Source organism: Ahaetulla prasina, chromosome 6, assembly GCF_028640845.1.
Source record: "Ahaetulla prasina isolate Xishuangbanna chromosome 6, ASM2864084v1, whole genome shotgun sequence".
Taxonomy (NCBI): domain Eukaryota; kingdom Metazoa; phylum Chordata; class Lepidosauria; order Squamata; family Colubridae; genus Ahaetulla; species Ahaetulla prasina.
Window position 1 is genome coordinate 1,707,361 of NC_080544.1, and position 23,960 is coordinate 1,731,320.

The 23,960-nt window shown below is 43.6% G+C and overlaps 1 protein-coding gene across 3 annotated transcripts in view; it reads right to left on the minus strand.

The window, feature by feature from the left end:
- Positions 1 to 10,067: 10,067 nt before the first annotated feature.
- Positions 10,068 to 23,960, minus strand: part of ADK (adenosine kinase) — a 283,761-nt gene continuing 269,868 nt past the window's right edge. For all 3 annotated transcript variants that reach the window (XM_058188632.1, XM_058188631.1, XM_058188630.1), the window contains one exon: positions 10,068 to 11,030. In XM_058188632.1, the coding sequence (XP_058044615.1) occupies positions 10,906 to 11,030 (125 nt within the window). In that variant the 3' untranslated portion in view covers positions 10,068 to 10,905. The remainder of the gene's footprint in view (positions 11,031 to 23,960) is intronic.

The following is a 23,960-nucleotide window of genomic DNA, read 5'->3' on the forward strand; positions in this document are numbered from 1 at the left end:
GTCCTTTCTGAGACTGAGGTATCCAGGTGAGACCCCAGCACCAGTCCGTGTAGACTCCATTATCCTAAGTGGAGCTGGAGGTTTCAGAATAATGACAAGGTGGCACAAACTCCGCCTCTTTGGGGGTGTGATTTCTCAGAGAAAAGAGGTTATGTTATGATACTGCATTGGTATCTCTGTTGCCTCAACTGGGAAACCAAAGAGGTTGATCTTCCGGTTTCTGGCACGCACATGTGCACCAGCCACTTTTATTTATTTATTTATTTATTATTTACATTTCTACACCGCCCTTCTCCGAAGACTCAGGGCGGTTTACAGCTAAGTTAAAAAGACATATACAAAAATTAAAACACAATATTTGAATTTAAAAATCTGATTCCATAGGCCGAATATTAAAATAACAAGTAATAAAGCCACCCATTAAAAATTACCTTTAGGCCAACCCTGCTCGGTGAAACAAAAAAGTCTTGAGCTCGCTCTTAAAGGCCCGGAGATCGGGAAGAAGGCGTAGCCCCAGAGGCAGTTCGTTCCATAGGTTAGGTGCCCCCACAGAGAAGGCTCTTCCCCTGGGGGCCGCCAGCCGACATTGTTTAGCTGACGGCACCCTGAGGAGACCCTCCCTATGGGAGCGCACAGGTCGATGGGAGGCTATTGGTGGCAATAGGCGGTCCCGTAAGTAACCTGGTCCCATGCCATGGAGCGCTTTAAAGGTGATCACCTTGAATTGCACCCGGAAGACCACTGGCAACCAGTGCAGCTTGCGCAGGAGAGGTGTTATATGGAAGCTCCGAGATACTCCCTCATTGCAGTAATCCAGGCGGGAGGTAACGAGGGCATGAGTGACCGTGCATAACTTGGTCTTCCGGTTTCTGGCATGCATGCACGTGTGAAGACCAGCTCACCAGTGTGCATGTGCGTGCTGTAAACCAGAAGATCATCTTCCTGGCGTGCGCATGTGCACTGGGTGGTTGCTCTTCCAGTTTCCGGTGCTCCTGCACACATGAAGACCAGCTGGCCAGCACGGTGGAACTCAGAAGAGCAACGGGCGAAAGCTCGCGTGCCTGGAGAGATGGTGCTACATGCCACTTCTGGCCCGTGTGCCACAGGTTTGCCATCACGGGTATAGATTCTCCGGCTTGGCTAGAAGACCTGTAAGGTCCCTTCCAGCTCTATTCTATTCTAATGCCACTCAAGAGTAGGAGGATCAACCACCTTGCTGGAATGATGACCCCCTGATTGCCACAATCTGGATTTAGTGTCAATCCGGTCGGCCAGCTGCAGGCAGGACACCGAGAGGAATCCGCCATCTGTGACCAATGGAGCCGAGTGTCTTTGACAGGCTGTCAGGGCGTGAACAGTCTGTTCTTTGTAAAACCTCCGCTGATTTTACGAGGAACTCGGGGTTGAGGCTTTCACACGGTAGGTCATTCAAAGCTCAGATCATCCTAAACTATAACATTTTCACAATGGGCTGTAAGACAAAGCACCAGTTGCAACCCGCAGACTCTCCTTAGGGACTTCTGCGGCCAGGAAAAAGAACACTGCTTTAAATCTGAAAAGCATCACGGTTCAAACTCACTTTTCCTAAATGGCTTTCTTTGCTGGTTGATCCTTTGGAGACACCAGAACTGCTTCTGCTGTGTTTTCACACCTCAGAGCAGCTGAGCTTGAATTTCCCAGCGATGGAACAGAAGGCAAGTCTGTAATAAATGCTTCATCTTTTCCCAATCATCACAAATTATTCACATGGAAGATCCTGTTTTCTCCCTTGGACTCTAATGAAGCTCCTATTGAACCAATTATTCATTCACTATTCTTTTATTGTCTAACAAGGAAATCTACGAAGCATCTTCATTAGGAATAAGGCATGGTTTGCTTGGGGGTTCCCCCTCTCTTTGCTTCCTTATTTAGCTCTAAAAGTCAGAGCTTTTACGGAGCAATTTGAAAGGGGATCATTTGATGGCAAGTGATTAAATGGAACAGTGGCTACTACCCGGCTGAAAATGAGAAAGTCCATCAAATTACCCCTCCTAGGATTATACCTTTGGGAATGTTCAATTATTTTTAAATTGACAAATTTTTAAATCAACCATGGCGTTGAGATGGGAGTGCCGACAAACAAGATTTATACTTTTATGGGATAATTAGAAATTCAGTACAGGTGGCACGCGACTTAACAAACACAACTGGGACCGGGATTTCTATTGTTTAATGAGTCTCACTCAGTTTTATAATCTCCCCCCCCCCTTTTGCCATGATTGCTAAGTGAATAACTACAGTTGGTTTGAAATCTTTGCTTGCTGAAAAGTGGCTGGGAAGGTGACAAATGACGCTCACATAACCCAGGAGGCTGCAACCATCATACAGTGGTGGGATTCAGCTGGTTCGGACAAACTGGTAGTTAAATTGCTGGCTGGCCCTTCCCCTCCTCGCCCTGTCCCTTCCAAGGTAAGTGCAGGGAGGCCTACTAGGCCCAAAACAGGCTGCGGGGGGGGGGGGGCATGCCCCCCCCACGGCCTGTTTTCGTTCCCAGGAGGTTGCAGGGAGGCCTACTAGACCCAAAACAGGGCATGGGGGAGGCACATCCCCCCCATGGCCCATTTTTGCTCCCGGGGGGTGCAGGAGGCCGAGTGCTGATTGTCACACACCACTGGCCATGCCCACCATGGCCACGCCCAGCCAGCCGGTCATCGGGGCAGAGAACTGGTTGTTAAATTATTTGAATCCCACAACTGTTCATAAATACATGCTGTTTGCCAAGAGCCCAAATCTTGATCATTTGACCATGAAGATGCTGCAACCGTCACAAATGCGAGGAATGAAAGATGATTTTACAACACATACTTAAATAATATTACTATAGCTATTAGTATTGTGTATTAAAACCTTGAATAATAAAATGATAAAGGATTATATACATGGTGGAGTAAATACTAACATGTTAATAACTTCAATTTTAGTATTTATAATATTAATATAATTATGAATGTTTTATACATACATACATACATACATACATATATATATATATATATATATATATGTATATATATATATATATATATATATATATATATATATATATATTTGTTTTCTGAGTTTTTCGCGGGTGTTTGTATGTAGATCTTTGGTTATTCGGGTTTTCTCCCGTGTAAAATTGGAAGTGTCTTGGCGATATTTCGACGAAGTCTCATTCGTCATCTTCAGGCTACAGCTTCGTGCTTCTGGGAGCTCCCAGAAGCACGAAGCTGAAGCCTGAAGATGACGAATGAGACTTCGTCGAAACGTCGCCAAGACACTTCCAATTTTACGTGGGAGAAAACCCGAATAACCAAAGACCTATATATATATATATATGTACACACACACACACACACACACACACACATACATTGCATTGCGAGGAATGGTTGAAAGTCACTTTTTTCAGTGCTGCTGCAACGTTTAACGGTCACTCAAGGAACGGTTATAAGTCAAGAGCTACCTGTACATATTGTGTCCTCCATTCATCTTCTGAACAGTATACGTCAGAGGTCTCCAACCTTGGCAACTTTGCTGGCTGGGGGATTCTGGGAATTGAAGTCCGCCAGGCTTAAAGTTGTCAAGGTTGGAGACCTCTGGTATACGTGATTTAAATTTGATATTTATTTATTTTTTCAACAGCAAATGAGTTGCCATGGGATAACTCTGTGTGGAAATTTTATATTATATATTGCCTTTTTTTTTTACTCTGCTTTTTTCAGATCACCTGTATCCAGGAGCGGCATTGCGACCTAAAATGTAATGAGGAATAGAAGAGGGTATATTTGCAAGGCCCAGATGATTAATAATCTAAGAACATTCTTTCCCAGTATTTCTCCAATAGGTTTAGGATAAAGCCTATGAAATCATTCTCTTTTTAATCTTTAACATTTTCTTGTAAGGAAGAATATATTAGGATGAAACACTGTTAAAAGACAAATGAAAATAAATTATAGATCGCTTAACAATTGCTTTATGCCAAGTAATTATTAAATATTAATCTCAAGTATGTTTTTAATTGAGGCAGTAGTTCAAAATTATTCTTTTACCAAGGGAAAAAAATAGATCAGTAAATTAAAATAATACGGATCCAAGACAGTTTAGAACGCAGGTGTCAAACTTGATTGCGTCACGTAGCGTATCACGATGTTTTTTACCTTTGAGGAGCTGGGGTGGGCGTGGCCTGTGCATGACGCATCCGGCCTGAGGGCTGCCAGTTTGACACCCCTAATTTAGAACAAAGTTTTATTCAGAGACATCAGTCAAGGTTCTCAGAAACCAACTTGGTGGGCGGAGTTGTGCCACCCACTTTTTTATGGGTGGGCTATGAATATGGAAAAGGGGTGGGGCTTCAGCTGGATCATGGCTGCCATCTTGACCTTTTTGACTGTAGCTCCAGTGGTTGGTTGCCTCCGGTTCGGTCCGGTTCTATAGAACCAGTAGTAAAACCAGCGGGAGGCTCTTCCCACCCACCACGACGTCATCATGGGTGATCTGCGCATGTGTGCGCGCTCCCGTTGCGACAGAACCGGTAATAAAGGTAAGTAGAACCCACCCCTGTGTAGCTCCCTATTTTATGGTTTTTTCGAGGAAAAAAAGAGTTTGAAAAGGTTCTCCCTTGGCGGAAAGGCAACTGGTCCTTTCCCCAAACAGCCGCAATTCCTCTTTTTGAAAATGCAAAATAAACACCGTAAGAGAGTCAGATAAAAACCACAGAGAACAATGGGAATTTGGGATCAATTTCTTAGCCAACCGTTAGAGAAACAAGGAGCAGAGACATTGACTGGTCAAAAGCAGATAGTAGCTGTCTGGAATGAACCATACGTCTATTTAGGTTTCCAGATAAAGACATCAAAAGCTCAGTTACTGACAGGCAGGTCCGCAGGGGATTGAAATGTAAGCGTTTCTGAGCTTCTGCATGTCTCAATTTAAAAAAAAAAGGAAATAAGGAAATAAGGATTAAATAATGTGGCAAAAGGTGTTATTATGGCACCTCTACGAGACTGTAGCTCTGAGGCTACCATGTTCTCCAAATGTTTGGGCAGAGATGACTGTTGCGTGTCCTTCTGGTTGCACGCATGCCTGTCCGACTTTTGTTTTTCTCCTCAGGATTAAATCATAATCCCAGGAATTAATCCAGGAATCTTTAAAGGATCTGATTGTCTTGTTGCTATCACCACCTTTCTGGTTTCAGCAGTCTTTTCTCTCTCCCCCCACCCCCATGTATAATGTAATGTGGGGAAGTTATAGAATGGCATAGTTACTTTGCTACTGGTTAAGCAAGGTATTGATCTGAATAAATAGCAATAGCAATAGCACTTAGACTTATATACCGCTTCACAGTTCTTTTACAGCCCTCTCTAAGCGGTTTACAGTGTCAGCCTGTTGCCCCCAACAATCTGGGTCCTCATTTTACCCACCTCAGAAGGATGGAAGGCTGAGTCAACCTTGAGCCTGGGGAGATTTGAACTGCCAAACTCCATTCCCACTCCACTTCAGGGGAAGAATACTGCAAAATTCCCATTCCCTCCCCACTCCTGGGGGAAGAATACTGCAAAATCTCCATTCCCTCCCCGCTCCAGGGGAAGGATACTGCAAAATCTCATTCCCTTCCCACTCCTGGGGAAGGATACTGCAAAATCCCCATTCCCTCCCCACTCCTGGGGGAAGGATACTGCAAAATCTCCATTCCCTCCCCACTCCAGGGGAAGGATACTGCAAAATCCTCATTCCCACCGCACTCCTGGGGGAAGGATACTGCAAAATCTCCATTCCCTCCCCGCTCCAGGGGAAGGATACTGCAAAATCTCCATTCCCACCCCACTCTGTGACCAGCCAGAGGTGATATTTGCCGGTTCTCCGAACTGCTCAAGATTTCTGCTATCAGTTCTCCAGAATCTGTCAAAACCTGCTAGATTTCACCCCCGCTATGAATGAGGGCATTTCCTAACCCGTCTTAATAAAATTCTGAATTGTGGATTCTGAAATGCATTTGCTCTGCTGAAAACCTTTCAGGAATTCTCACCATTAAAGGCCAGAAAGTCTCGGCCAAAGAGAAAATTTTGTTAGGAAAAAAGGCAAGGATTGAACTTTGACTGCTACAAACCAGCGTGGCCCCCACTCCAAATTTATTTCAAAGCTTTCCTCTCTGCCAAGACAACACTTCAAGATTAAAATCCACAAACTCATGCATATAAAAGAAGATAAGAAGATCCCTATAGAATCAGGCTAAGGTTCATTTAATCCGTCTTTCTAGTCCCAGAGTCCCTAGCCAGGGAGATTAAAAGGCAACAGCTATTTTCTGTTGCTGCTCGCTACTAATTACTCCTCGGTGCAGGATTCTGGAGCAGACTGATAGTTGTCATCACTATTAGCCGCTGGTGGACTAATCTTTTTTTGCTTTATTTAATCCTATTTTCTAAACCACTGGTTCCCTACATTGAACCCCCAGTAGTTACTGGACCATATTCCCTTCCTCCCCAGAGCAATAAATAAGGATTACGAGAGTTGGAAGTCCAGCACCTGGAGACCCACTGCTGTCCAATGATCCTAAATCCCTGTTTCAACTTCCCAGGAAGACAATGCAAGTCTTAACCTGCGCCAGTTTGGCACGTTCGGCTTGGTCTTGCGGCTATTCTACTCCAATAATGGAAAAAAACGGCGCATATTTTACCTCAGGGTAAAAATGCTGACTTGTGGTAACAGACAGCGGCTAAATGATGGGAAGGAAATCAATGAGCCACCATGGTGCAGTGGTTGGAGTGCAGTACTGCTGGCTACTTTTGTGGCCTGCCTGCAATTTAGCAGTTCAAATCTCACCAGGTTCAAGGTTGACTCAGTCTTCCATCCTTCCGAGGTGGGTAAAATGAGGACCCAGATTGTTGGGGGCAAGAGGCTGATTCTGTAAACCGCTTAGAGAGGGCTGTAAAAGAACTATGAAACAGTATATAAGTCTAAGTGCTATTGCCTCAGCTTTCCATTCGTCTGACGTTGGTAAAATGAGGAGCCAAATTGTTGGGGGCAATATGCTGACTCTGTAAACCACTTAGAGAGGACTGTAAAACGGTATATAAGTCTAAGTGCTATTGCTATTCTTGTGCTTGTGGGGTTCCTCAGGACACCCACATAAAACAACCTCATTCAGCAGGCCTCTCCCCTGGCAGGTAAGGTTTCTGTTGGGAAACCAACCAAGGCCAGCTTGGTCTTCTCTACCAGAGGACGCATGAGGCAGCTTCTTCAGGTCAATCTATGCCTTTTCCAAGAGGGGAAAGGACCTGCCACTTGAAGCTGTAGGAGATGACCAGAGTTTTTGTTGGGAAACTGTCAGGAACAAGGAAGAGGGATCAAGCGGGGAAGCAGTCATGGGTCCTTGCAGACCGAGCTGGTATTCAGCCGGTTCAGACCGGTCCGGTACCCTCACCCTGGCTCTATGCCATCCTATTTAGGCACGTTTTTGAGGCTGGGCGCATGTGCACAGGCGTGCGCACAAACTGGACACACGCACATGGTGAACCAGTAGTAAGATAATCCAAAATCCACCTTCGCTTGAAGAGCTGCAAGTGACTTGCACCTGATCCCAGCCCTCCACCCCCAGCCTCCAAGTTCGATGAAACCTTATCTGTTTGTTCCCAAGGGAAGGCAAGGAGTTCGGGGAGGTTCTTGTATTATAGGTGGAAAGCAATAAAGTACTGATCATATACGGATCTGGTTGCTTGCACCTGAGAAGCCTTCCTATCAAAGAAGCATGATGGGGAAAAATCCAAGTGATGCACATCTTTTCTGACAACCTTTTTTCTTTTTTTTTGGAGGTTGGAATGTGCATTACAAAAAGACAGAAATAAATACAAAGTGCAACCAGAAAAAAACAACCCCTAGATTGTTGTGCACAATTGGATTAGGACTGTGAGTGAAAATTCCCATTCCTGCTTTATGCAATGCATTTAAACTAGCCCCTATGATTTATCAAATATTTTTAATTTACCCAATTTTGCCCACTTAAAAAAAAAGGCATTTAATATAAATACTTCAAAGAGCATTTTGCTAGGTCATAAATAAGTCACTTTCTCCCTCCATATTTGAAGTTAAGAAGGATTGCAAAAGAAGAGAGGTGATGTCTTAGTGCCGCAGGAAATGTATCTTACCACCCATGTCTCCTGATGCACACACAGGCAATCACAATTCTCAAGTGTGTGAAACTTAGCACGATGGACATCACAGCCTCCTCAAGTTGTTTTGAAAGACAGTGAAGGTCAGCCATCCACCAGCCTGGGCAATGACTTGTGCCCACAGCCACAGTATATCTGTGATCTGCAGGGTTCTAGATCAGGGGTCTCCAACCTTGGCAACTTTAAGCCTGGTGGACTTCAACTCCCAGAATTCCCCAGCCAGCAAAGCTGGGAGTTGAAGTCCACCAGGCTTAAAGTTGCCAAGGTTGGAGACCTCTGATCTAGATGGCTTTGTTTTTCCTACTCATGTTCTCTCCGAGAAAGTTGATTGTTCAGCAGCATTGGCAGCTGATGGCTATTAACTGTCTCACTCCAGTAATCGGGGGGAAGAGAGACGTTAAATATTTGCAGAGTTTGGAGAAGCCGTCTTTCCACTTGGGATCCAGGAGCTGGAAGGACGTCCCCCCAATTGCTATTCTGATCTCTCGACTTTTCATTCAGCTGGAGAAATTGGCCATCTCCATTGCCACAACTGACATCTCATCCTAACACATGTCAGTTCAGTGACATGTGAATAACCAGGGCCAAACTTTTACTTTGGCTTCTTTGTGAAGAGGGCTTCCATTAATTGCTCTCTCTGCACAGTGAACTGTTACACACCTCTGTTGGGCAGTATTATAGTTCCATTTCAAAACTGAAATCCCGAGGGGATTTTTTTTCCGCACGGCACAAGAGAGGCGAGATGAACTCAACTAGTTGGGTGAACAAAAAGGAGAACAGATGTAATGGTGTGTGTGTGTGTATGTGTGTGTGTGAGAGAGATAGAGAGAGAGACAGGATCATTGATGCTTGGCTGTCCGAAGCTATGAAAATACATTTTATTAACATTAACTACTAAAGGTAAAGGTAAAGGTTCCCCTCACACATACGTGCTAGTCGTTGCCCACTCTAGGGGGCGATGCTCATCTCCGTTTCAAAGCCGAAGAGCCAGCGCTGTCCGAAGACGCCTCCATGGTCATGTGGCCAGCATGACTCTACGCCAAAGGCACACAGAACGCTGTTACCTTCCCACCAAAGGTGATCCCTATTTTTTCTACTTGCATTTTTACGTGCTTTCGAAACTGCTAGGTTGGCAGAAGCTGGGACAAGTAACAGGAGCTCACCCTGTTATACGGCACCACTAGGGATTCGAACCGCTGAGCTGCCGATCTTTCGATCGACAAGCTCAACGTCCTAGCCCCTGAGCCACCACGTCCCCTTTAACATTAACTACTACTGATTTACATTTTATGCTGAAATGTAAAATTTCAAGTAACCAGCTTTTTCCTACATGGAGCTACTTAGCTCGGCCAATAGGAAAGTTTTGCCATAAAATAATGATTCATATCCAGTTTCTCTGAGGTTCTGTCTGGGTGATGGGAAGTTCTGACATTCTGCTGGCTACCAAATGAAGTCCATTGTATGTTAATATGCTTTGAACAACCACTAGATTTTCATTACTGGATCAATATCACCAGTATTTCTTATGCCCTGCCTATTAAACTAATAGTGGCAAGGTTATAGGTTTGGGTTACTTAATTAAATATTTTTTCCTCCTTTCTAAATCAGGGGTCTCCAACCTTGGCAACTTTAAGCCTGATGGACTTCAACTCCCAGAATTCCCCAGCCAGTAAAGCTTTGCTTTGCTGGCTGGGGAATTCTGGGAGTTGAAGTCCACCAGGCTTAAAGTTGCCAAGGTTGAAGACCCTTGTTCTAAATTATGTATTTTTATCAGCATCAATGATGAATTGCAGTGCAGTTATTCTTCCCACTTACTCTTAAAAGAGTCTATTTACTGCAACAGAACCCCGTCGCAGCATTAAAAACCCCAGAGAACGCCCGTATAACAATTCCTTTATTTATCAGTATCAAATTACATAGTAAATTACTTTGGAGAATGCGTTTCTTGAATACTGTAATACAAATAAAGATCTTTCCATTATTTGACGTACCTTATTGTCTTAAAACTGTGCGTTGAAATAAAACATTTTGGCATGTCCCAAAGAAACAACCTGCATGAATTTTCTGTACTCTGTTTACACATAATACGTTTATATTTTTTGAGATGCAGCCATGAGTTCGTAAGTGGCCCATATCTATTATGGGCTTTACTTATCATAACATCCAGATCCTGTTCTAGGAAAATGAGATTCCTGAGCCAAAATCCAAGTTAACATGAAGAATGAAAGTCCTACCTCTCATCTGAGGAATCCGTACCCAATTTCCTACCCCAGATCATACAATCTTGGGTCACCCCGGAAATCATGATTGTATTCCTCATTACTGCAAGAGAACCAGGATTCAGCTGGGAAGGTAAGTAAACCACATCAGGGATCAAGGCCCAACCCTTAGGCTTGTACCGTTAGTCTACTTATTTCCCAATTGAATTCTCTTTGAGCCAAGGCGAGTAGCGTCGACCAAACTTCAGGGTACCAGAAGGATTTTGGCATTCCCTTGAGAACTCTGTGTGTGTGTGAGAGAGAGAGATGTACAGGGCACCAGAAACTGCACCCTGGATGATCTTGCAGTCTGAAATGACGATGATGATGATGGGGGCAGAAGGGCTTCCAAGAGAAGTGTCCAAGGTCCAAATGAACAGAAGTACAGAAACGTCAGTGCAGGGTCACGGGGGGGACAGGAAGTAGGCAGCATTTCCTGTTGAGCCCTCAGCTTGTCAGTATCATTTGAAGTCAGGTTTCTCCGGGAAGGTGCAACCAGAACGCTTGATGATCACACTGGCAGCGTAGTGCCCGCCCCGGATACACTCTGTCAACGGCCGCTCGTAGACCAACTGAGACAGGAAGCCTGAAGGACAAGATGAAAGGGAGGGGGGGGGGGAAAACACACACACAAAAGGCTGAGCACACTTGATGACCGGGAGGGAAAATCTGCAAAGCATGGCTTCTGGGATTCTTCCAACCTCTTTGCCACCAGCGGGCACAGTGGGCAAGGACGGCTTTTTTCATGTGTCTGCCTGTGTGCGCAATTTGCTTTCTCCTTATGGTGCATCACTGTGTGTTGGCTGCGTACACGGGCTTTGGGTGATGTGGCCAGCCAGATTAGAATGGAGTAATTGGGGGAACTTTCTGAGCCACCTGGCTTTCCCTGGCAGAGCTGGGCCCATTTTTTAATTTGGCCTTTCCTTTTGCCAGTTTCTTCCTACCCCAGAGAGCAGAGAGCACAGGCAGCTCATTCGGTGCATCCCAGTACACACTTCTACACAACCATACACAAACCTCTTCCTATGGCCACTGCTGGTCAAACGTTGAGGAAGAATTCCAGAAGGCATGTTCCACAGGCATTTCTATTATGCTTTAAATGCAAATCCTTGGGAAGTTGGTGCATTGACACGTTAAAGCTGTTGTGGGTATTTATACTTGTCCTTTCGTTAATCTGTTTAATATAATAAGGAAACGCCAACAGGAGAGAATATTTGTAGCTCAGGGTTCAACGGTGGAGTCCTTGGTGCTCTCCGAGTTTGGTGGTTTGCTGGCAGACTTTTCATTACCCTAATAGACAACATCATCAATGCCAACGAGTGTGGAGATTGAGCTCTGTTTATATAGAGCCCTGTCAGTGTTGGTTTACGTGCGTGTGTGTGTGTGTGTTTCCCCTTGGTAGTTCCTTGATTAGGGTATTGTTTTCTGGTTGATTTGTCTGGTGTTAATTCCTGCTCTTTTTAACCACACCTCTACAAAATTACTGTATATAAACAGGGAACAAACCCCACATTCACTTGCCCTGATGATGTTACCTAGTTGGGCAATGAAGCGTCTGCAAGCATACAACAAAGAGCACCAGGACACCCCGAAAAAAACACCATTTCGAAAAGGCAGGTATTTCATGGAGCCAGGCCATATTTTCCTGTTTATTGCTCACTTCTTTACTATGCTCTGCACTACATCCTACAACATCTTGAGTCTCCAAAGACCTATGCAAGGGTCCTTTTTGTAGACTTTAGTTCAGCATTCAATACCATCATTCCAGACATTCTTCTAACTAAGCTAAACCAGCTACAGGTACCGGAACAGACTTGTAAGTGGATCACAAGCTTCCTAACAAACAGGAAGCAGCAGGTGAAGCTAAGCAAGATCACATCAAATACCTGTACAATTAGCACAGGGGCCCCCCAAGGCTGTGTGCTCTCCCCATTTCTCTTCTCTCTGTATACCAATGACTGCATCTCCAATGATCCATTTGTTAAGCTACTGAAGTTCGCAGATGACACAACAGTGATTGGTCTCATTCGAGACAATGACGAATCCGCATATAGACGAGAGGTTGAACGACTAGCCTTGTGGTGCAATCAAAACAATCTGGAACTGAACACACTCAAAACCGTAGAAATGGTGGTAGACTTTAGGAGAAACCCTTCCATACTTCCACCTCTCACAATACTAGACAACACAGTATCAACAGTAGAAACCTTCAAATTTCTAGGTTCTATCATATCACAAGATCTAAAATGGACAGCTAACATCAAAAACATCATTAAAAAAGGACAGCAAAGAATGTTCTTTCTGGGCCAACTCAGTAAGCTCAAACTGTCCAAGGAGCTGCTGATTCAGTTCTACAAAGGAATTATTGAGTCTGTCATTTGCACCTCTATAACTGTCTGGTTCAGTTCTGCAACCCAACAAGAAAAACACAGACTTCAGAGGATAATTAGAACTGCAGAAAAAATAATTGCTACCAACTTGCCTTCCATTGAGGACCTGTATACTGCACGAATCAAGAAGAGAGCCGTGAAAATATTTACAGACCCCTCATATCCCGGACATAAACTGTTTCAACTCCTACCCTCAAAACGATGCTATAGAGCACTGCACACCAGAACAACTAGACACAAGAACAGTTTTTTCCCGAAGGCCATCACTCTGCTAAACAAATAACTCCATCAACACTGTCAAACTATTTACTGAATCTGCACTACTGTTAATCTTCTCATAGTTCACATCACCAATCTCTTTCCATTTATGACTGTATGACTATAACTTGTTGCTGGCGATCCTTATGATTTATATTGATATATTGACCATCAATTGTGTTGTAAATGTTGTACCTTGATGAACGTATCTTTTCTTTTATGTACACTGAGAGCATATGCACCAAGACAAATTCCTTGTGTGTCCAATCACACTTGGCCAATAAAAATTCTATTCTATTCTATTCTATCTATGATGACCCATTCTGACGTTTTATCGTATTTTAATACCCTTGGCTAAAAATGCTGCAGAATGGGATAAAGTAACTTCTGTGGCACTACAACAGCTGAATATGTTTCTTAGATGGACCAAAGATTAAATGTGTTTTAAGCCAAAAGAACCCACACAGTGACTGACTGCTAAGTATGCCTGTTCTTAGACTGCACAATTTAAAAATAAAACCAATTTTCCAAGATAGCACTTCACAGTGCTTTACATCCCTCTCAAAGCGGTTTACAGAGTCAGTGAACTGCCCCCCAACAATCTGGGTCCTCATTTTACCGACCTCGGAAGGAAGGATGAAAGGCTGAGTCAATCTTGAGCCCTATCAGGATTGAACTCCTGGCAGTGGGCAGAATTAGCCTGCAATATTGCATTCTAATTACTGCGTCATCAGGGCTCCTGGTTTCTCTTCCCTATATTAACAGTAGGTTTTGGCCAAAAGAGTTAAGTCCAATCAGAAAAAATAAATTAGCATACATCTGTCCCCTCATTGTATTTTCAAACTTCCTCAGAATATATTTCAGTAGTTTCTTTATATCTTATTGTTTCTGACATGATCAAAATTAGGCTCAACAGTTCCTATTCTACTCAGAGCATGTGCAGAAGCTTCCTGATGATGTCTGGGTCAGTGGGTGGAGCCTCCCGCTGGTTTTACTACCGGTTCTTGCGAACCGGTCCGAACCAGGGGCAACCCATCACTGGAAAGTAGAGGAGGGAAAAGGGAAGAGAAGAAGGTGTAGAGGAAAAGGAAAAAGAAAAAAAACAGCATTGACTTCCAAGTCTTTTGTACTGCAGTAGAATAAGATAATAATAGAGTGGTAACTTTTTTATTCAAATGCTTTGAAACTCATCAAATTTGGTATTCAATGCATTTTGACACAAACATTTTGTCACAGTACTCATTGTTTGGTACACAACGCACAAACTAGAGCTTGTTGGTGTTGGCTGCCTTGTCACTACATTATTCCTTATGGGAAAAAATGGTTTGGTACTCATCGTGCCTCCCAGAAACAATTAATGATGCGTACTGAGGTACCGTTGTATACAGCTTCGACTTTTTACTTTTACATTATGAATACTCAGCTAGTAGACAATTTTTTTAAAGGACGATTAACACAGACCTGTGCAAAAGAGTCTTAAAGTAACACCTATTTGTAGGGAAAGGACAAAGTTTGCTTGGATGATAGAAAGAGAAACTGAAGGCAGGGAACTTGCAGAATCAATAAAGGACAGAAATTAGGATAGCTCAACGCCAAAGGCTTCCAAAGGTGACCTTGAACTTGACACCCATATAGGATACCAACTATAACTGGAGAGATATGGCTGACATTCATATGGTAAATTCCGTGACTACAATTTTTTTTTTGTCTTTTAATGACCCCGTAATCCCTTGCATTAGGGTGGAGTCGGGGCAACTGAACGGAGCTGAGTGTTTACTGGCTGGATGCCCTTCCTGTCGCCAGTGCAGAGTTCGCAGCAGATAATGACTCATTGTGCCAAGAGATAGAAAAAGCTGCCGCTACTTAGGATCGAACTCACAGCTTTCTGATTGTGAGGCAAGAGCTCCACCTCTAGGCCACTGTACCACCTGTGACTACAATATGGCAGATGAATTCTGCTTCCCAGTGCTAGATAATTCAACCAACCCCAAATAGGAGCAAAAAATGTTAACGATAGGGAGACGTATCCAATTAGATTGCATGTCATTAATTTAATAAGATCTTTAAGATACGGGATCAAATGTCCCTTTTGTTTTGGGCCCCTCGGTTTCATCTAATTTTTTTTGTTAATGCAACCCTCAATCTGCAACCTTGGATCAAGCCCGGTCCTTGTCTTAAAACAAATTATGAATTTCTTGACAAGCCTTTTCCAGGTCTATGATTGTTCCTCACATATTTTCATTAGATGCTTAGAATTGTGAACAACTAAGAGAAGTAATTTTCTCCTCACATTTTAGAAATGATGTTTTCGGCATTTTGACAACTGGTATGATTCACCAACTTCGGTGGGGATTAACCTGGAGATGCCCCGAGTTCTAATTTTGTAACTATCAGTTTGAGTCTCACTATCGAAGAGATGAAATGCTTGATGAATCCAAAACAGCAAGGTATCATCACAATATGCATGTTAAGAACGTTCATAGTTTTTGGTAATTAATGTCATAGTTTCAGAAGAAATGTACAAGGACGCCAGGCAAGTCCACTTTAATATAAAAAGGGAAGAGTTTTGGAAGTTCTTACTATTCAGTTGGAGTTTTTTCAACTCACCTACTAAAGAAATATTGGCAGGATTAGCACAGGTTGAAGGGCTCAGCTTTTTTTCTCAAGAAAGCAAAAGGCTTCTGATGATTGAAAGTTTGGTTTTCTCCAGCTCTGAGAAACACCAAACAACAATGGGAAGAAACACGGTTTGTCTTTGCTGTTCTATACAATTGCTTATTATTTTATTCAATTTCATGTATCGTGTGAGTCATCTGGAAAGTTGTTAACTAGGTGGCTGATGGATAGCAAAGTTCCCCCCCCTCCCGAATTCCATAAATAGGCTTTAAGCTAGAGATAGTCATATACAGGTAGTCCTTGACTTACGACCACAATTACACCGGGAATTTCCGTTTGCTAAGCAAGACAGTTGCTAAGTGAGTTTTGCCCCATTTTATGACCTTCCTTGCCACAGCTGCTAAGTGAATCACGGCTGTTGTTCAATTAGCAACAGGGCTGTTAAATCAATTTGGCCTTCCTCGTTGACTTTGAATAGAATAGAATAGAATAGAATTTTATTGGCCAAGTGTGATTGGACACACAAGGAATTTGTCTTGGTGCATATGCTCTCAGTGTACATAAAAGAAAAGATACGTTCATCAAGGTACAACATTTACAACACAATTGATGGTCAATATATCAATATAAATCATAAGGATTGCCAGCAACAAGTTATAGTCATACAGTCATAAGTGGAAAGAGATTGGTGATGGGAACTATGAAACGATTAATAGTAGTACAGATTCAGTAAATAGTCTGACAGTGTTGAGGGAATTATTTGTTTAGCAGAGTGATGGCCTTCGGGAAAAAACTGTTCTTGTGTCTAGTTGTTCTGGTGTGCAGTGCTCTATAGCGTCGTTTTGAGGGTAGGAGTTGAAACAGTTTATGTCCTGGATGTGAGGGATCTGTAAATATTTTCACGGCCCTCTTCTTGATTCGTGCAGTATACAGGTCCTCAATGGAAGGCAGGTTGGTAGCCATTATTTTTTCAGAAGGTCAGAAGGTCACAAAACCAGATCAGGTGATCTGTCATAAATACTTGCCAGTTGCCAAGCGTCTGAGTTTGGATCACGTGACCATGGGGGATGCTGCAACTGTCCTAAGTGTGAAGAACTGTCATAAAACACTTTTTTTCAGTGCCATTGTAACTTCAAATGGTCACTAAACGAATGGTTGTAAATCGAGGACTACCTATTTATTTTATTTATTTATTTATTTATTTATTTATTTTATTTATTTATTTAGATTTTTATACCGCCCTTCTCCCGGAGGACTCGGGGCCGTGTACAGCCAAAGTATAAAAACAACACAATGTACAATTAAAACAAAAACTTAAAACAAACATAATCCATAAATGGCCGAAATTAAAACAATCAAATTTAAAAAAAACCCTTAAAATTTATAAATAATAACCCCGATTAAAATTGTTTAGAATTAAAAGTTTAGAATTAAAAAATTAAGCCAGTCCCGCTTGAATAAACAAATGAGTTTTCAGCTCACGGCGAAAGGTCCGAAGGTCGGGTAATTGGCGCAAACCAGGGGGAAGTTCATTCCAAAGGGTAGGAGCTCCTACAGAGAAGGCCCTTCCCCTGGGGGCCGCCAGCCGACATTGCTTGGCGGACGGCACCCTGAGAAGACCCTCTCTGTGTGAGCGTACAGGTCGGTGGGAGGCATAAGGTAACAGCAGGCGGTCCCGTAAGTACCCGGGCCCTAAGCCATGGAGCGCTTTAAAGGTGGTAACCAAAACCTTAAAGCGCACCCGAAAGACCACAGGAAGCCAGTGCAGACTGCGCAGGAGCGATGTTACGTGGGAGCAGCGTGGGGCTCCCTCAATCACCCGCGCAGCGTCAGCTGCAGCTGTACTTTGTATATAAGTACAAAGATTTAGGAATGTACGCAGAAGATAGTTGCCTTCAATGGAAAACTTTCAAGTGCCAAAGAGATGAAAATGGGCAGAAATGGCCAGGCAGGGGAAAAAAATACTCCGGGGGGGGAAAAATGCCACAAAAAATGTCAAGTGTTTTGGACCATGTTAAAGATGGCCTAGCTTGGAAGTAACCAGTGAAGGAGTCTCTGAATAAGTAAAGGCAGGGGTGAAATGCTACTAGTTTGGACCGGTTCGCCCGAACTGGTAGTAAACAAAAAGCTACCTGTTTGTCCGAACTAGTATTTCCGACTATCAGCTGTGCCGCACGATTTATATTCGCTAGAAAGCAGGAAATTCCTGCTTTCTAGTGAATCTAAATTGCGTGCCACAGCTGTTCCCCCTCCTCGCTGTTCTACTTACCTTGGAAAAGGCTTCTTAAGCCTCCTTTTTCAGTGCTGCGTGATAGTGCCTGCGGATGAAGGGCGTATTTGGCACACACCATGCATGCGCACGCAGTGAACTGGTAGCAGACTTTGGAGCATTTCACCACTGGAGCTAAGGTGCTAAGAAAAAGACCTTAAGTGGCCATCCAAGAGCAATAGTGGATCAAGGAGGATCTCCACTGAATAAAGCTGATCCTTAAAGAGAGAATGCAACCCTCTCCAAAACTAGTAATCCTGGCTCAGCTTCTCACCCTCCAGATACCTGGTGGCTTTGATGATGTCAAACTGCATAACTGAAGAGGGCTTGTGGAATGTGGAAGAAATAAGAGTTGGCCGTGAAGGGCCGTAAGATTATGCTTATTTCCCTTATGAGTCCTAACTGATCCTGTGGCTTCAGGATATCCATATGGATTGAGATTTGAACAGGCATCAGTCGAACAGGACATCTGTAAGTAGATCTGTTCAATACAAGATACCTTTGAAGCAACTAGATCTGGCTAGTCACATATACCACCTAGGAATGGCAGAAACAGAGCTGTAAAACTCCCTTGCGGATGCTTGCAACATCAAGTTCCTGCAGCTGGAACCAGCTCTGTGTTTCATGGCTGGATATAATAAACTGCAAAGCTCTCTCAAATTTAGCATCATAGCAAATTTGATGACACATACTTCAAATTCACCCAGGCAGATCTAAAGAGTGGGAAGGGAAGTGTCGGATATTAGAGAGTATTTGTACTGTTGATGGGTGTATTTGGTTAATTTCTTTGCTCCTGACAATGTTAAGTCGTAATTGTTGCCTGCATGCTGGAGTTATGTTAATAGGGAATGAGACAGCCGACTTGCAGATTGCGGGCCAAGGATTATACAACGCCAAGTCTATTGGAAAGGAGAAGTGCTTCATCAGGGTATTGATGACAACTAGATCCAAGCCAACAAATGATCCTCCTTCTCAATAGCTTCAGAGAGATTTAATTAACAAGGAAGACAGGAAGTGGGATTCCCAAGGGATCAAATCCACCACAACCTCTTTGTCATTGAAAAGATGGGAATAAAACCATCAATACAGAAGGGTACCTCCAACCCAATTCCCTTAAGTCTTCCAACTGTTCCTCAGCACGATGAAGAACAGTACAAAGATACTGTTTTGAAAAGCTTCCAATTCAATCTGAACTTGCTTTGTTCTAATCAGAGGGAGGGGAACCAGATCAGGAGCTGTGCAGAGTTCTAGATTCAGTGAACAGAATGTGATCTAAAGCACATGCAGCATTGCCAGGAGTAACTTTGTTGTTGTTGTTAGTCGTGAAGTCGTTTCCAACCCATCGCGACCCTATGGACAATGTTCCTCCAGGCCTTCCTGCCTTCTACCATCCTCTGGAGTCCATTTCAGCTCACGCTGACTGCTTCAGTGACTCCATCCAGCCACCTCGTTCTCTGTCGTCCGGTTCTTCTTTTGCCCTCAATCGTTCCCAGCATTCAGCTCTTCTCCAGGGAGTCCTTCCTTCTCATTAGGTGTCCAAAGTATTTCAGTTTCATCTTCAGGATCTGGCCTTCTAAAGAGCAGTCAGGGTTGATCTCCTCCAGGACTGACCGGTTAGACCGGTTCAATCTTATCTTAATCACCTTTGGATTTGAGAGGCTTCCCTCACAGTCCCATGCAGTCCCATGTTTTGTTTAGGATGCCCTTGACAAATGTTATGTGTGTAACCACATGTATTCATAATGACATTTGCTCTTTCAATGTTATTTAGTTAATGGATTTCAGGGCCACTCAACTCCAAATCAATCTAGTATGCCATAATACGTAATTTAAAGAAACATGGCAGTGTGAATAAAATCACATAATGTCCAGAAAAATAATAATAAAAGGGGCTATATCCTAACCCGAAAGTAGATCAGAAAAGACTTCCGAATGCTTGGAAGAGTGAGAATTATACATATGTGTGAGGGGACACTGGATAATCGCTTAAATATAAGCCAGCAGGGTGCTAAAGGTAAAGGTAAAGATTCCCCTCGCACATACATGCTAGTCGTTGCCGACTCTAGGGGGCGGTGCTCATCTCCGTTTCAAAGCCGAAGAACCAGCGCTGTCCGAAGACGTCTCCGTGGTCATGTGGCCGGCATGACTCAACGCCAAAGGCGCACGGAACGCTGTTACCTTCCCACCGAGGTGGTCCCTATTTTTTCTACTTGCATTTTTACGTGCTTTCGAAACTGCTAGGTTGGCAGAAGCTGGGACAAGTAACGGGAGCTCACCCTGTTACACGGCAGCACTAGGGATTCAAACCGCTGAGCTGCCGATCTTTCGATCGCCAAGCTCAACGTCCTAGCCCCTGAGCCACCGTGTCCGAAAATTTGGTGGATGCAGGGTGCTGCATCCACCAAAAAACCCATGTTCTGTTCTGTTCAGAGGGCAGGGACTGGGACAGAGAGGGCATGCTATCTCAGTTCTGGAATGTATTATCTGATTATATCAGATTAACTGAATCAGGCATCCCCTTAAAGAATCAGGCCCTATGACATAAAAGTCTTGAAGTAGGAGATGAGCAGGCTCAGTTGATGGAGGAGTTAAACGTGTCAAAAGTTTGGAATCTTTACTTTCCCACAAGAGACCTAAGTCCAGCCCCCCACCCCCATGAATTCAGTTGACTCTTATCTAATGCCAGTTTAGCTTTGATCATTAGTTTATCAGATTCTTGTGTATAGGTAGCAGTAATAAACTCTTCAGTGCTTTGAATTCAGTGGCTATTCCTGGTTCTTTGCTTTATTTTATAAGTGACAACTAACCCCTTGAATTGCATCTGAAAGTTGAGCGGTAAACAGCAGAGCTCACCCAGCATCAATGACACAAATGATTTTCTGCAGCAATAGTTAGCAGCAATGCTTGCAAGTGAATCCTTTTGATGGTACATCTGTTCTCCACCCAAGGACCAGGATTCTAGAATCTGTTTGGCCAGGATGTATGTGCAACCTTTTTTGTGACTTTGTCCAGATTATGCAAGTCTTTTGTCCTCTGTATTTCCACCCTTTGTTCAGTTAATTGGAGTTGATTTTCTTTTATATCTGTCACCATATTCAGCAATTTTTAATTAAAATCTTTTACATACTGTAGAAATTTAGCCAAAAATAATTATTTGATAACAATTCTTGTTTGATTTTCCTGATGTGATATCAAAATTTTTAAAAAGACCACTATCCTTGATTTAAGCTCACTAAATCATGGCAGCAGAAAAAAAATCTACTGGTTTTGTTTCTGGGGCCCTTAGATTATACACAGTTACTTAATGGTGTAGACTATTTTCTGTGAACATATTTTTAAAAAGTAAATAATAAAATCAGCCCTGTGTTCAACTCACAAAGCATTCCTGACCTGCTCTCGAGTTGCCATAGGCGGGGGGATGGGGAACCGAGCCTCGCAGCTGCATCAAGGAACTTGTGCATCAGTCAAAACAAAGCACGTTCTAGCCTGCGATTGTCAAGGCCATCTCCAAGGAGACCCATAGTGGCAGAAGGGAGTGACTTCTACAGCCTGTGAAATTGCTTTGTTGGGGAATTTGACTAATGACACACCTTGGGGGGAGGGGGGAACAGGGTCAAAGCCAAGGCGCAAACTAAGTGAGGTCAGAGTTGGCTTCACTTGGTTCGTGCCAACTTGGCGCTTCTAATAAATAACTGGATTTCTTTTGAAGCTTGGCTTGAGGTTCATGATTTAGGGCATCGGTTGGAACCTTGCCACCCTGGTCACCCGAGGGAAAAAAGTCCACCTTGCAGTCTCTGAATATGCTAGGTTTAAAAACAAGAAAGGTGGGTTGACATCAGAATCATCCTCCAAGGACTTGGACATATTTACAGTAAAGTCTTGCTTGCTATTGACCCCAAAGGCCCATGGTCAGGTAAGCCCACCTCAGTCACAATAGGCTGAGATCTATTTAGACGTAGCCCTACTTATCTCCCTTAATCAGCAGTGAGGCAACAATTACGATCTATCAGATTACAGGTAATCCTTGATTTACGACCACAACTGAGCCCAGAATTTATGTTGCTAAGTGAGAAATTTGTTAACCGAGTTTTGTCCCATTTTATGACTTTTCTTGCCACATTGGTTAAGCAAATCGCTGCAATTGTTAAATTAGTGACCCGGTTGTTAAGTGGATCTGGCTTACCTGTTGACTTTGATTGTCAGGTCACCAAAGGGGATCACGTGACCCCAGGATGCTGCGACCATCATAAACATGAACCACTTGCCAAGCATCCGAATGTAAATCACATAACCCTGGGGATGCTGTGATGACCAGAAGGGTGAAAAATGGTCATTTTTCCAGTGTCACTGTAACTTCGAACGGTTGCTAAGTGAACTGTTGTAAGTCAAGGAATACCTACATTCACATAAGAGATCCCCAGGCAGATTCTGGACCTCCACAAGAGGAAATCTACTGTGAGTTGAAGAATAAATCATCATGCAAACCAGGTAGCCAGGCCGTGGTGGCTCAGGCTGTAAGATAGCCTGTTATTAAAACACAGCTGCCTGGAATTACTGCAGGTTCTAGTCCCACCAGGCCCAAGGTTGACTCAGCCTTCCATCCTTTATAAGGTAGGTAAAATGAGGACCCAGATTGTTGGGGGGGCAATAAGTTGACTTTGTAAATATACAAATAGAATGAGACTATTGCCTTACACACTGTAAACCGCCCTGAGTCTTCGGAGAAGGGCGGGATATAAATGTAAATAAAATAAATAAAAATAAAATAAATAAAATAGATTGGTAGATGGATGGATGACTCTTTGTTGATGGTCATATCCATAAGAGAAATTATGCTGTATTAGCTATCTAAGCAGCTCGCCATGCTTGGCTAAAAGTTCCCTCAATGTATTGGGCTTGTTTTTGTTTTGAAACCCACACATTCGCCACAGCTAGATAGTGCCACTGAAATTTACAAACAAGGCACCTGTCGTGTCCCACTCCTCCGCTGACGGCTGGGTCCGGGAAATCCGAATCAGGCGTGCCTCTGCAGCTCTGCCCAAAGTCCTAGCAAAGTCCTCAGAGCAGGCAGGAGACCAGTAAGTGACTTTAGCAAGATAAGTTCGACTTTGCCTGACTCAGAGACTGCCAGAAAGCAGATCCTTTATATAGGCCATGGGGTGTGGCTCCATGACTCAGCACTCATTAAGGCCTGCCCCTCCCTTCCCTCTGTAGCCTCCGCCTCTCCAATCTTCTGATGCGAGGGTCACACCAATCAGCTGTTGGTAATAAACCCTCCTCAGGCTCACCTGCTGTGGAGGAGGGGGAGGGGTCTAGCTGCTCCGTTTGCCTGGGCATGGAGTCAGGGCTGGGGCAGGGAGATGCTCCTTCTTCTGCAGTTTGTGTGGGCATGGAGCCAGGACTGGGACCGGGAGGCATACATTCCTCAGTGTGCGGGAGCAGGTAAGAAGGCCCCGGCTGCTCTGAGGGCGGGCAAGACACAACAGCACCCATTTTATAACAACCTATTACACATTGAAAGGGACGTGGTGGCTTAGTGGGTAAGATGCTGAGCTTGTCGATCAAAAGATTGGCAGTTCAGCAGTTTGAATCCCTAGTGCTGCCGTGTAACGGGGTGAGCGCCCGTTACTTGTCCCAGCTTCTGCCAACCTAGCAGTTTATTTATTTATTTATTTAATCAAATTTTTATACCGCCCTATCTCCCGAAGGACTCAGGGCGGTTTACAGCCCGATAAAAATACAAATATAATACAAGATAAAACACTAATTAAAAAACTTATTTAAATAGGCCAAAATTTAAAATTACAATTAAAATGATAAAACCCCATTAAAATTAAATTTAAGATTAAAATTCTAGTCCAGTCCTGCACAAATAAATAGATGTGTTTTAAGCTCGCGGCGGAAGGTTCGAAGGTCAGGAAGTTGACGAAGTCCTGGGGGGAGTTCATTCCAGAGGGTGGGAGCCCCCACAGAGAAGGCCCTT